This window comes from Lagenorhynchus albirostris, chromosome 3 (assembly GCF_949774975.1).
Source record: "Lagenorhynchus albirostris chromosome 3, mLagAlb1.1, whole genome shotgun sequence".
Lineage (NCBI taxonomy): Eukaryota > Metazoa > Chordata > Mammalia > Artiodactyla > Delphinidae > Lagenorhynchus > Lagenorhynchus albirostris.
Genome location: NC_083097.1, coordinates 105,467,737 through 105,482,618, shown reverse-complemented (window position 1 = coordinate 105,482,618; position 14,882 = coordinate 105,467,737). Strand labels below are relative to the sequence as shown.

The 14,882-nt window shown below is 38.5% G+C and overlaps 1 protein-coding gene across 1 annotated transcript in view; it reads right to left on the bottom strand.

Moving 5' to 3' along the window:
• Positions 1–14,882, bottom strand: part of CCDC192 (coiled-coil domain containing 192) — a 202,741-nt gene that overhangs the window by 136,786 nt on the left and 51,073 nt on the right. The window contains 2 exon segments of the mRNA XM_060146339.1: positions 10,294–10,350; positions 11,277–11,408. Of these exon segments, the coding sequence (XP_060002322.1) occupies positions 10,294–10,350; positions 11,277–11,408 (189 nt within the window).

The window sequence follows — 14,882 nt, the reverse complement described above, 5'->3', positions numbered from 1 at the left end:
GTTCCCACTCCCACCCACAGCCTGGTGCGCCCTGCTTTCTCCCCTCCCCGGACAGCAGCCTCCCTGTTTGATCTCCAGGGTTCTTCCTCCTCCTAACACTTCCTCTTAACTGGTTCTTCCGTAAAAACAGACAATAACAATTCAATCAAGAAAGACAATTCATTAGCAGGAACAATCAAGTCTCCCTGCACCCAATAAGCCTGAAGGATGAGAGGCTGGCTTGTTAGGAGCAGCACAAATAGTTGAAGGATGAACAATTAATAACGATATCTTTTGGTTTTGCGTTCCTTAGCCTCTTCCTGGAATCTTGTGACTGACTTCTTTCTGTGAGAAGCTCAAGTTCTCCTTAGTTCCTGCCACACAATTGCCATAAATTTTTCATGAAACAAAGTTCAAAAGGTGTAGAGCTATTATTTTAGGTTTTCTTCATTTTTAAGATGACTCATACCTAAACCATTTGTCAGCTCTCTGACTGGTTATCCTCCTTTGAGAAACCACACCCGTCTAAACAAGTCTGTCCAAATCATTTACGTTATGTGGTTGCTGATTATTGTTACAGGTTCCAGGGCTATGACAATACCTTTTCACTTATAGAGGCTCAAGAGAACTCTCCTGAGCCCTTCTCTCTCCCTGCAGTCTCCCAGTGGGGTTTATGTCAGTTCCCAATAAAGGGACTTAAAACAAGAGAAAGAGATTGGGCAAAAAAGCAGGATTATTTATATTTCAAACACTACAAGTGATAAACATCTGCACATAAGCAGTTATTAACATTTAAAATGAGAAACAATTTTCCTTTTCCATTTTGCAAAAGAAGAGCCTGACATCTCCAATGATTTCTAGGAAATGATATTAAAATGTACTTGCTTAAAAAATAAATTCTTGACCATTCTGAGGTCCCTTATTCAATTCAGTTGAGGGTGCTTCTCTTCTAGAGGAATTCCTGACAGTATTTGAGAATGCGAAGGCTAAGGCAGGAAAAGGACAGAAGAACAAAATAGGGACGTGGAAAAGCGTGAGCCAGCTGACCCTCCTCTGCCCTCCGCTGGCTCCCCTACCACAAGCACGCTGATGTTTTCAGAGATGTGCCTCCAAAAACGAACGGCAAAAAAACTTTGGCTAAGTCAGCTGCATTTCATTTAGTACTACACACGGGGAATATGCGTCATCAAAACTCCCAGGTGGGATGTTTGTTTATGGGGTCAAGCAAGAATCGGATAGAATCAGGTGAGATGACATTCTCCAGGGGGCCGAGTAAGTAAAGGTTAGGAAGGCGAACTGAGAGGGACAGGAGTGTGGTCAGAATTGCCTCTTAGCATCAAAGATGATCTTTTCCAGTTGCAGCTCCTCAGCAGTAGTTTTCCATTCCCCATGGCACTGACAGCTGCCTAATGCAATCACTGTGTTTTTACTCAGGTGACAGGGAGCAAAAATGCCCATGTTCCTCTGCGCCTCCTCTGGCAGGTGCAGAGAGTGTCCTTCAGTTCTCCCAGTGTGCAAAAGGAATATGTACTTTTCCAGGTTCAACAGGGACATGTATTTATTGTGAAGACAGTGAAGTACTTATGAGTCAAACTCAATAAAAGGGAATCTGGTGCTGAAAAATATATGCTTTCACACTGTTAGAAAAATGTCAAAACACTTATTGCAAATGATGATCAGGATAAAGTAGCAGAAGTAAAATTAATATCAAGGGACTTCCCTGGTGGCACAGTGGTTAAGAATCTGCCTGCCAATGCAGGAGACATGGGTTCAAGCCCTGGTCCGGGAAGATCCCACAGGCCGCGGAGCAACTAAGCCCGTGCGCTGCAACTACTGAACCTGCACTCTAGAGCCCGCGAACCACAACTGCTGAGCCTGTGTGCCACACCTACTGAAGCCCGGGCTCCTAGAGCCCATGCTCCGCAACAAAGGGAAGCCACCGCAATGAGAAGCCTGTGCACCTCAAGGAAGAGTAGCTCCCACTCACTGTAGCTAGAGACAGCCTGTGCGCAGCAAGGAAGACCCAACGCAGCCAAAAAATAAATAAATAAGTTAAAAAAAATTAATGTCAAGATTAATGAGTGTTGGCTGTGTTCCAGGCACTGTATCCTTTACCTGTATCATCTCATCTGGTCCTCACGATAACCCTACTGAGGCAGGTTCTATGATTATCCCGTTTCACAGATGATCATGATGCAGAATTCTCAGAGCGTTCTCTCGCCACTGATACTGTTAAGGTCAGCAATGAACAAAGCCATAGGGATGTTTGCTGGGTTTTGTTGTTATTGATTTTGTCTTGTTGCATTAGTTAGCCAACACTTATACAAGATTTACTGTGTGGCAGGTACTGTGCTAAGAACTTGGTAAGTGTTAACTCATTTAATCTTCACAACAACCCTGTGAGCTAGATACACGTATTATCATCAATTTAAAGTTGTGGAACTTGAGCCTCAGGAATCAAGCAACCTACTCAAGGTCACCCAGCTCGTGAGCCAGGGGAACAGGGCTCTCACCCCACAGTCTGTCTGGAATGTTCCGAGGGAAAAATGTCTTATACAAGCAGTTGATGCTCAAGCGTTTCTTAAATATTTAACCAATTTTCTGAATTTGCTGGGGCAGGGATGGGTGTGGGGGGTGTATGGGTATTGTGAAGGAGAGGTTGAGGAGGGGAGGTACAGGCCTTTTTCCCATCTCTTTTCTTCTTTTCAGACCTTGACAGTAGTGACTCTTATACCTCATGATGATTGGTGTGAGAGCTCACATTTCCTCTTATGAATGTTACTGCCTAGTAAACCTAGTAGTGATGATAGACCGATCATTGGGGATTAGGAGTTCTCTAACATGTGACTGGTCAAAATCAGTTTCAATGCTAACAGCTGAAGTTAACAGCTCAGAGTTTATTTTACTTAATAATTTCAGTACTTCACATTTAACAACAAAATAAACTACAAAATAGGCTATATTTTCCCTCAACTATCAAAGCATACATTTATACCCAACTCTTTAGACAATCCGTTAAATTTCAAATAAATCCAAACTGGAGACTTCACCATCCTGAAGGGGAGTTGCCCCTGCTCTAAGACTGACACCACCCACCTAGCACTGTCCTGCAAGGAGAGGAAATTAACACTCGCTGATGGAGGGTTGAGCATCTGGAAAGCCTGTGGTTGAGAGGCCTGACCTCATTAATATAAGAACCTACAAATATCTCAAGTAGTGGGGGCTGGAGTTCATTGCTTTGAGAAGGAAATGAAAATAAACCAACTCAAGGGGAGGAAGTTGGTTCATTCAAAATAGAGAGGATGAGGTACTGGGGGTGCTTCAGATGACAGGGACCAGACTGCACTTCTACCCAAGTCCTTTGGTTAATATGACCTCAAATAGGCAGGAATGTTAAGGAAGGATGAATCCTGACTGCTGTACATAGACCAGAAGCTCCCACAAATCTTCTGGTAAGGCTTAGCACTGAACAAAAAGGCCACTGGTCTTTGAAGGGCCAATAGGCAGAGGGGATGGCAGCCATACTTCACTAGAAAATAGTGCCCCCCAACTTTGGGATAGTAAAATCCCTGGGAATCCTAGGCAGATCCCAAGAAGGAGGGAAGACCACTCTACCTACCAAATGCCTGAAACCAAATTTCTTGCTAACAATGACAAAAGGGGGCCTTGTCAGATTTGTATTTTTTATTTTTAAAAGCAATTTGATATTTTTGTCCATTGACTGTCATGCAGCAAGATGTGGAGGGATATTGTACATTCTCTTTCATCCCTTTTCATTCTCTGGAATTTATTGCATAACTTTTAATCTCAAGTTTTACCTGGTTTAATAATAATAATAATTTTTAAAATAAAACTATTTCTAACGTTGCTCACTCTGAGGTCATGTTGTGGATACCTATAGATCCAAGATAAGATGAATGACTTAAACACTGGTGTAGCAGAATCTGACATCCACTCATCAAAATCCATGCTTCCCTCTTCTTCCTGGGTGCATGGCTAAACTGCCTCTCCCAGCATAATTAATGTGGCCTCATGACTGAGTTCTAGCCAATGGAACATGAGCAGAGGTGAGGCGCTCCACTTCTAGATACAGCCCATTATAAACCTCCCAAGTGAATACCTCCATGATCTCTTCTCCTCTGGCCAATGGGAATAGAGAGGATCCCAAAGTAACCTGGGAATTTACACATCAAAGATGGCAAAGGGTCATTCAGTCTTGAATGACACTGAGTTATGATGAATGAGCAAAACCTGCCCATCAACAAGAACATTCACAATAGACTCTTACTGGAATGAGCAGGAAATAAACTTCTGTTGTGTTGTCACTGAAATTCTAGAGTCCCTTTGTTACAACAGCAAGCTGTATCCTAACTAAAAAAGTCAACAACTATAAAAACAAACTCCCCTCATGTGTAATCACACACTCATGTCCTTTGTAATGAACATCTTTAAAATTATAGAATAGATGTAACAAAACAGCCATCTAAATTAAAATCCAGTATTAAGTCCATATTTAGGCCACCTATAAATGTGTTTGTTTGCCACACAAAGCCCTCTACTTTGTTTGAATTAATTGCCAACATTTATAAATGAGGAAATTTCACAAAAAACTTGGACTTTCATCTGAAAAACTGGATAATTTGGTCAACTGGGGCTTCATTTTCCCTTTTGTGTAAGTCATGCACTCTCTAGATTAACATAACCTGTTCTGGCCATCCCCCCCTCCCTGCATTAATTACTTGGCCTTTGAATGCAGTTGAATTTGCCTGCTGGATTATTATAAATAGTTGGGGATTAAAAAACTATGCAGTCCAATCAGACTACAATTGCAATGAGTAAAGATTACTTTATCTGCATGTTATGCCCGGGGCTTCTTCTGATGGAACTTACAGAAGCAGCTATATAAACCTCATTATTAAAGATCTATTATAAAAAAAAAAAAGACAAGACAAAAAACAACAACAACAACAGAAAAACAAACCCATTACTGCATTTGCAGATCTGATATTTTTGATGAGTTTTCCCCTTCACTATATATTTCAATATTCCCTATATGAAATCCAATATAAACTCTCATTTCAGAGTTAACTCATTAGAAAATAAGTAGTAATATCTCCTACCCCTAATAAGATAAGAACTATTTATCTGATCATTTTCCTTGCTTTACTTTTGGCTTTTAGGAAGATCAAAGCTATATTTCTGTTTCAACTATACCATATGGAAATTTATGACTTAAACATGAATATTCTATTTTTTCTCCTTTTATTGTTATTTTATTTCAATATATACGTTTTTAATTATGTTTACTTATATGCTTTTAAAAATTCAGCTATTTTATACTTGTATTTCTTATGGGCAACCTCAAACTCTTTGTGAAGTTAGAATATAAATAAATATGGTTAAATTAAATATTATATTTAATGTTTAATGACAGAGTAAAATTATATCAAGGGAACAGATAAAGTTTAATATTCATAAAATGCCAGGCTATGTTCAAGATATACATTTTTAAAAATTTTGTTTCTTCCCTTTTGAAAATAGTATAAAGTTATAAATAAATAATTTCTTGGTATTTCTGGATGATTTGCTGTAAACTAGAGGGACATTCTTGTTTGTTGTTGTTTTATTTTAAAAAATTAACATTAAAAAGCAGCCAGCATATACAGATAGATATGTTCTCTCAGTTGCTTGTCCATTCACTCCACAGGTAAACCTATTCGTGTCAAGAACTATGTATATTGCAGTTCTATTTACAATAGCCATTACATGGAAGCAACCTAAGTGTCCATTGACAGATGAATGGATAAAGAAGATGTGGCACATATACACAATGGAATATTACTCAGCCATAAAAAGAAACGAAATTGAGTTATTTGTAGTGAGGTGGATGGACTTAGTCTGTCATATAGAGTGAAGTAAGTCAGAAAGAGAAAAACAAATACCATATGCTAACACATATATATGGAATCTAAAAAAGAAAAAAAAAATTGGTTATGAAGAACCTAGGGGCAGGACAGGAATAATGACAGAGTTGTAGAGAATGGACTTGAGGATATGGGGAGGGAGAAGTGTAAGCTGGGACAAAGTGAGAGTGGCATGGACATATATACACTACCAAATGTAAAACAGATAGCTAGTAGGAAGCAGCTGCATCGCACACGGAGGTCAGCTTGGTGCTTTGTGACCACCTAGAGGGGTGGGATAGGGAGGGTGGGAGGGAGACACAAGAGGGGGGAGATATGGGGATATATGTATATGTATAGATGATTCACTTTGCCTCTGAGGTGGGAGAGCCAAGTTCAGGGCATTGGACCACCAGAGACCTCCCGGCCCCATGTAATATCAATTGGCGAGAGCTCTCCCAGAGATCTCGGTCTCAACACTAAGACCCAGCTCCACCCAACAGCGAGCAAGCTCCAGTGCTGGACGCCCCATGCCGAACAACTAGCAACACAGGAACACAACCCTACCCATTAGCACAGAGGCTGCCTAAAGTCATACTAAGTTCAAAGACACCCCACAAAACACCACCGGATGCAGCCCTGCCCACCAGAAATACAATATCTAGACCCCCCCACCAGAACACAGGCACTGGTCCTCTCCACCAGGAAGCCTATACAAGTTACTGAATCAAACTTACCCACTGGGGGCAGACACGAAAAACAACGGGAACTATGAACATGCAGCCTGCAAAAGGGAGACCTCAAACACAGTAAGTTAAGCAAAATGAGAAGCCAGAGAAACACACAGCAGATGAAGGAGCAAGGTAAAAACCCACCAGACCAAACAAATGGAGAGGAAATAGGCAGTTTACCTGAAAAAGAATGCAGAGTAATGATAGTAAAGATGATCCCAAATTTGGGAACTAGAATGGAGAAAATACAAGAAACGTTTAACAAGGACCTAGAAGACCTAAAGAGCAAACAAACAATGATGAACAACACAATAAATGAATTAAAAATTCTCTGGAAGGGATCAATAGCAGAATAACTGAGGCAGAAGAACAGATAAGTGACCTGGAAGATAAAATAGTGGAAATAACTACTGCAGAGCAGAATAAAGAAAAAAAGAATGAAAAGAATTGGGGACAGTCTCAGAGACAACATTAAATGCACCAACATTCAAATTATAGGGGTCCCAGAAGAAGACAAAAAGAAAGGGTCTGAGAAAATATTTGAAGAAATTATACTTGAAAATTTCCCTAATATGGGAAAGGAAATAGTCAATCAAGTCCAGGAAGAGCAGAGAGTCCCACACAGGATAAATCCAAGGAGAACATGCCAAGACACATATTAATCAAACTATCAAAAACTAAATACAAAAAAAATATATTAAAAGCAGCAAGGGAAAAGCAACAAATAACATACAAGGGAAACCCCATAAGGTTAACAGCTGATCTTTCAGAAGAAACTCTGCAAGCCAAAAGGGAGTGACAGGACATATTTAAAGAGATGAAAGGGAAAAACTACAACTAAGATTACTCTGCCCAGCAAGGATCTCATTCAGATTCGACATAGAAATTAAAACCTTTACAGACAAGCAAAAGCTAAGAGAATTCAGTACCACCAAACAAGCTTTACAACAAATGCTAAAGGAACTTCTCTAGGCAGGAAACACAAGAGAAGGAAAAGACCTACAATAACAAACACAAAACAATTAAGAAAATGGTAATAGGATCATACATATCGATAATTACCTTAAATATAAATGGATTAAATGCTCCAACCAAAAGACATAGATTGGCTGCATGGATGCAAAAACAAGACCTGTATATATGCTGTCTACAAGAGACCCACTTCAGACCTAGGGACACATACAGACTGAAAGTGAGGAAAATGAAAAAGCTATTCCATGCAAAAGGAAATCAAAAGAAAGCTGGAGTAGCAATTCTCATATCAGACAAAATAGACTTTAAAATAAAGACTGTTAACAAGAGACAAAGAAGGACACTACATAATGATCAAGGAATCAGTCCAAGAAGATATAACAATTGTAAATATTTATGCACCCAACATGAGAGCACCTCACTACATTAGGCAAATACTAACAGCCATAAAAGTGGAAATCAACAGTAACACAGTCATAGTGGGGGACTTTAACACCCAACTTTCACCAATGGACAGATCATCCAAAATGAAAATAAATAAGGAACACAAGCTTTACATGACACATTAAACAAGATGACTTAATTGATATTTATAGGATATTCCATCCAAAAACAACAGAATACACTTTCTTCTCAAGTGCTCATGGAACATTCTCCAGGATAGATCATATCGTGGGTCACAAATCAAGCCTTGGTAAATTTAAGAAAATTGAAATCGTATCAAGTATCTTTTCCAACCACAACGCTATGAGACTAGATATCAATTACAGGAAAAAAAAACTGTAAAAAAATACAAACACATGGAGGCTAAACAATACGCTACTAAATAACCAAGAGATCACTGAAGAAATCAAAGAGGAAATCAAAAAATACCTAGAAACAAATGACAATGAAAACACAATGACCCAAAACCTATGGGATGCAACAAAAGCAGCTCTAAGATGGAAGTTTATAGCAATACAATCCTACCTCAAGAAACAAGAAAAATCTCAGATAAACAACTTAACCTTACACCCTAAGCAATTAAAGAAGAAGAAAAATACCCCAAAGTTAGCAGAAGGAAAGAAATCGTAAAGATTAGATCAAAAATAAATGAAAAAGAAATGAAGTAAATGATAGCAAAGATCAGTAAAACTAAAAGTTGATTCTTTGAGAAGATAAACAAAATTAATAAACCACTAGCCAGACTCATCAAGAAAATAAGGGAGAAGAGTCAAATCAACAGATTTAGAAATGCAAAAGGAGAAGTAACAACTGACCCTGCAGAAATACAAAGAATCATGAGGGGTTACTACAAGCAACTATATGCCAATAAAATGAACAACCTGGAAGAAATGGACAAATTCTTAGAAAAGCACAATGTTCTGAGACTGAACTAGGAAGAAATACAAAATATAAACAGACCAATCACAAGCACTGAAATTGAAACTGTCATTACAAATCTTCCAACAAACAAAAGCCCAGGACCAGATGGCTTCACAGGAGAATTCTTTTTTTTTTTATTTTTAACATCTTTATTGGAGTATAATTGCTTTACAATGGTGTGTTAGTTTCTGCTTTATAACAAAGTGAATCTGCTCTACATATTCATATATCCCCATAGCCTCTCACTCTTACATCTCCCTCCCACCCTCCGTATCCCACACCATGATTTTAACCAGATTAGCTCATTGCAAATCCCAAATGGATGGTGACCAGAATTTATTATTTTGCAGTCTTTTCTGTTGGACTTTGGGGCTGCAGCCTCTCAGGTCTCAGATGGGTCTGAGTTTGTTGTTGTTCAGATTGGCCATTGAACATGACTGGCCACTGTTCTTAATCAAGAAGTCATCCCATAACACCCAGGATATGGATGGAGGAGATAACTAAAAAGATGGCGATCAACTCTTTGAGGAAACACTTAAGGCATCAGGGTTGTTCAGCTCCTTGGGAAGGGACAGTGGCAGGGTGACGACCACTGGTTTATGCACGTGGATACACAAGGCTATCGTGACAAGAGATGCTCATTAGTTGTTCTCTGAGTGAAGACAGGCTAAAGTAAAAATGAAAATTTTCCTGGAACTTCAGAGGGTCTCTCTCTCAGGGGAGGACTTGTAGCACAAAATGGACAGTTCCATATCTGATTTGTTTATATGAGCACTTCCCTAAAAATCACAAGACTGGGGCAAAATAAATATATATAAAACAGTGCTTCTCAAAATATGGTGTAAAGATGGGCAACAGCACAGCATCCGAATCTAGCATCCCCTAGAAGTACATATTCTCAGGTCCTATCCTAGGCATATAGAAAACTCCAAGCAATTTGTTCTTAAAAGTTTTCCAGATACTTCTTGATATACTAAAGTTTAAGAAGCACTTCCCTAGGCCTATATGTGAGGTATCTATAATTTCCACTTCCGTTCACTCACTAAACTAGCATGACTTGCTTGTCTTTCTACCCTTAGTTTCCAGTTCTCTTATCCTGATAGTACCTGATTAGACCATCTGATTATAGATAAGAACTCAGTTTTGTAATTTTTATCATCAACACAAACCAGAATTGAATTTATAGAAAGCAGCTTTGTAGAGGTAATAAAAATACTGATTCTTAGCTTTGTGATTTGGTTTGCAGTGGAGAAACCGTAGTTATAACTTCTGAAAAGTTTGTGTTCGTTTCCAGAATAACAATGATATAAATTAAGGGATAAATAAAGGAGAAAAACACTTACATAGGCTACAAGTTGCTCCTGGGAAGCTTTCACTTCAGCTTGTAATTTTTCAATACACTGAAAAGGAGCAAAGTTCAGAAACAAAGTACATAACTCTTCCTTTTACACGTTCAAAGTGTTCCAGATATAAACATGTACCAGTTCTCATATCTTATGAATGGCAGCATTATCTCAGCTAGATGTTTTTAAAATCATCATTAAAGAAATCATCGTTCCCTCCTCCCAGAAAAAGAAAGAAAGAAATCATCACTCCCATCCCTCTTTCTCTTCCACTCTATGGAAGAATCCAGCAACAGAGTACATGAATTATTAATAATTAGCAGATGATTGGGAAAAATAATGTTTGCTTGATGTACTGTAGGTAATGTTAACCCACCTTTTATCATATATACATACATGTGGGAGCCAATGGATTTGTATCTGCCTTTGGAATATATGTATATATTTTGTGTGAATATACATATTTACATATAGATACAGATTATCTATCTATCCCAAAGGCAGATACAAACCAATATGATAAACAAACAAGAGATAAATTTATGTAATGACATATATAAATATCTAGAAATTCAGAGATTGGTAATTTCTTATAAAGTGATTTATTAAAAGTCAATGAAAAATTTTCTGATCCACTTGTTTCACTACAGAGAAAGAAGCTATTCCTTGATTAAGTTCAACCTTGAAAACCAAAAACCATTTATGTAGTCAATATCATGTACAAAATAAATAGAATATTCAGCTAATATGGTTCAGAAGAATACATGTCAGCAAACTTTAAAAATATCACCAAGAAAGTTAATTTTTGTATGTGAATATTCATCAGGGAATACAGTTACATTGAGCAAATACAAATACTGTTATTTACCATCTTAAACTTAAACATGGACTTCCAACCCAGCCAGAAATAACTATAGAATTGTCAGTTCATATAAGTTTAGGTAATCTTTAGAAATAAAGATTATTTCTCTTCTACAACATACCTGGTCTTTTGCAAGGACCAGTTTTTCATATGGTTCCCCCCTGTCTTCCTTTCGGTCCAGAGCCTCTAGTTTTTTCTCCAGCCAGGAAACTTGTTCAAGCAGCTTTGATTTTGTTCCTTCAGAGGCTGAAAGCTAAAGACATTTGCTTGTAAGTGTATGGAAGTACAATGATTTTTTTTAAAGCTCCTTTTAAAAGTCCGACTTATAAATGAATTGCCTTCCACCAATATCTATTAAATATGAAAATGGCTTTTGAAACATTCCTCATAGATGACACATGACTAGTATAGAGAGTTAAGGAAATAATGTTGATTTTATTTATTTTTAATAATAAAGACCTTTCTGAGCAAGAGATGAGACCACATAGTTCAGCAGGCAGAGAGATTTGTGGTGCAACAATCTCAACAGTCATCTTTATTATGTTCAAACATTGCACTTTACTTGTACAGCTGAACCTGAAATCTGTATTGTGGTTTACATAGGGTTCTTGAAACTTAACTCTTGGGGGACTACAGCTGTCTAGAAAGAGCAGGAGTTCTGACTCCCTTGGGTCTTTGCCATTAAGCAGTGAGGTAGAAGGAGCTGAAGGGAAATGCAGGAATTTCTAGTTGAAGTCTGATCAATGGCAGATCTATGCTAAACCATAACCAAAAAATGTCTAGAAGTGACTGTTTTACTGTTTCCTCTTGAGGAGAGTGGTAGTTTGATAGTCCCTATTCCCTTAACTCCCTTGGAGAGCCCCTGGACTAGCTTCTTCTTTCATTCAGGAAGCTTATTGTGCTTTTTCTCTATAGCTCAGCAACAATTCTGAAAGAGTTCCTGGAAAGGGACACACAACCTTGTATTCATTCCAACTCTCATGCTCTTAGGCGCGGCTTATCTCTAAGTATGTCTTTCATATTACTCCAAGTATTATTGCAAAGCATACCGTCTCATCTTGAACAGGGCAACAAATATTTAAAGACAGTTTACCAGATGGAGAAGCATTATGAGATTGGTCTGCCATGGAAATAAGTTGGGCACATCATATATACTGGTATCCACCCATCCATCCATCCACCCATCCATCCATCCACCCATCCATCCATCCATCCACCCATCCATCCACCCACCCACACCATCAGTCACTCAACAAATATTTGTCTAGTTGGCTCTCTATGCAACCATTGTGTTATGTGCAGGCGATTATGAAAGTGCAGCAGGAGGGTCAGAGGGAACACATATGCTGTGAACTGTTGGCTTTGCTTTTCAGCTCTCAGTGACCTGGGAGGCCTGCAGTGCTCCACATGGACACTAACACGTCTAACTCTCAGGTACATGATGCTTTGGAAATGTAGTCTGGTTTCTCTGAGCACCCTTCCATTTTATCACACAGTTTAGTGTAATGGCTAAAGACACAGACTGTGGAGTCAGAGCCTTTGGGTAAAAGTCCCAGTTTTCTATTTGCTATCTCTGTGATTTGGACAAGTTGCTCAGACTCTCTGAGTTTGATTTTCCTATCTGTAGATGGGAATGGGGATAAAAAGAATAGTACTTGCCTCATGCATTTGTTTTGAGGTTTATATGAGTTTATACAAGAGAAACACTTAGAACAATGCCTGGAATAAATCAAATACTTAGTAGCTATTATTATCGTTTCTTCCACCTCCTCTAGACTCCTGCAAGCATTCATATGGGTTCTACCCCAATATTTATTATTTATCAAATTGTAAAATAAAGTATCTGAAGACATCACAGCCTCTGTGAGCTGGTTACCCTCATAGCAGCATTATTCTTAATAGCTAAAAGGTGGAAACCAAATGTCCATTAACAGAAGAACAGATAAACAAATTGTGTTGTATACATGCAATGAAATTTTATTCAGCCATAAAAAGGAATGAAGTACTGATACTTGCTAGAACTTGAATGAACATTGAAGACATCGTGCTAAGTGAAAGAAGCCAGACACAAAAGGTCACATATTGTATGATTCCTTTTGTATGAAATATCCAGAATAGGTAAACCCATAGAGACAGAAAGCAGATTAACGGTTGTCAGGGGTTGGGTGGTAGGGATTATGGGGAATCATTACTTAATGGGTACAAAGTATTCTTCTGGGGTGAAGAAAAAACGTTGAAGCTCGAGAGAGGTGGCGGTTACACAACATTGTGAACACACTAAATGCCACTGAATTGCATCCATTAAAATGGTTAATTGTATTTATGTGAATTTCACCTCCTTTAAAATAAAATGACTTTCTAGTTAGCTCTCAGTGGGTAAGAAAATTGTCATCATTACATCCATTCACTGAATGTTATTTGAAAAAAATAACAAAATTGGATTGGTTTAATTTTAAATTAATGAACTCAAATCTCAGACAGGTACTCTACATTCCCCTGACATCAAAATACCATACTTTACCACTAGTAAATTGGCTTTCCTCTTCTCTGAGATAACTATTTATTACTCTCTACTCTTTCCTCAAGTATCATTTCATGCTTTCTTTCCCTTCAAAATTCCACCCTCAACCCTCTCTCCCCAAATGATCACCTCATCAATATTTCACTGAAAAAATAGGGGCCAGATGGCTACTCCCTCACCTTCTCATCAGCCAATATTTAAACCTTACTGCAGCAGGCCCTGCTAATCTGTTTCCCATTGGTTGTTTCCCCATTTATCCCTTACTGCCAGACACCCAATTTGGATTAGCCAGCAGCCATGTGTTTAGGGAAACTTGGTCTTGTCCAGCTCCAGGGAATGAATCACAATTGCTCAGCCAGGCTTGTTGGTCTCATGCCCATGCATAAAAAATGACTTTAGGCATGAGCCTGCAATCCAGTAGCGGCCCTTGGAGCCTGGGGAGAAGGAATTTGCCAGATTTTTTAAAAAGACATACATAAGGAAGAACAACTCTTTTTCAAAGGATGTTCTGACTGCATGTAATGCTTGGAATTGTTGCAGACATTGTGGTAAGACAGTCAACACTGAGGATGGTAGAGCAAAGGATGGATAACACCTGTGTTCTTGCTGACATTCTTGAGCTGTAGAATTAACCAGCCCTGGAACTGCTCCATCTCTGGACTTAATCTTATGTGCGATGATAGCGGGCCTTAACATGTTACTTTAATTGGGTTTCTGGTAGTTGAAGGAAAAAGCATTCTTACTGAACAAATGGAGAAGATATTCCTCTATCAAAAGCCAAACCTTTTGCTTGGCTTTGAATCTTATCTCCTCTATCTGTCAAAAGCCTTTGCTCCTGTAATTTCTACAGCCCACGCCCCCATCCATTTCTTCATTCTCACCCTTTCTGGATGATTCTGCTCAGCATATAAACATGTTATAGTAATTCCCATAAACAAAAGCTGTCTATTGAACATTCCCCCACTTCCTCCTCCAGTCATCATCTCATTTCTATGCTTCTTTTCCCACTCAAACTTCTTAAAATGATTGCCTACCCACACTGTTGTCACTTTCTTACAATCTTCTCACTTTTTTTTAAGAAAAAAATTATTGGCTTATATAAGTGGGGAGTCAGAAGTAGATGTTTGTTTCACTCACAACTAGATTCCACAGAATCCAAAAAAATCATAGTATTCTGTCTCTTTTTAACCTCTATATCTTGGTCCT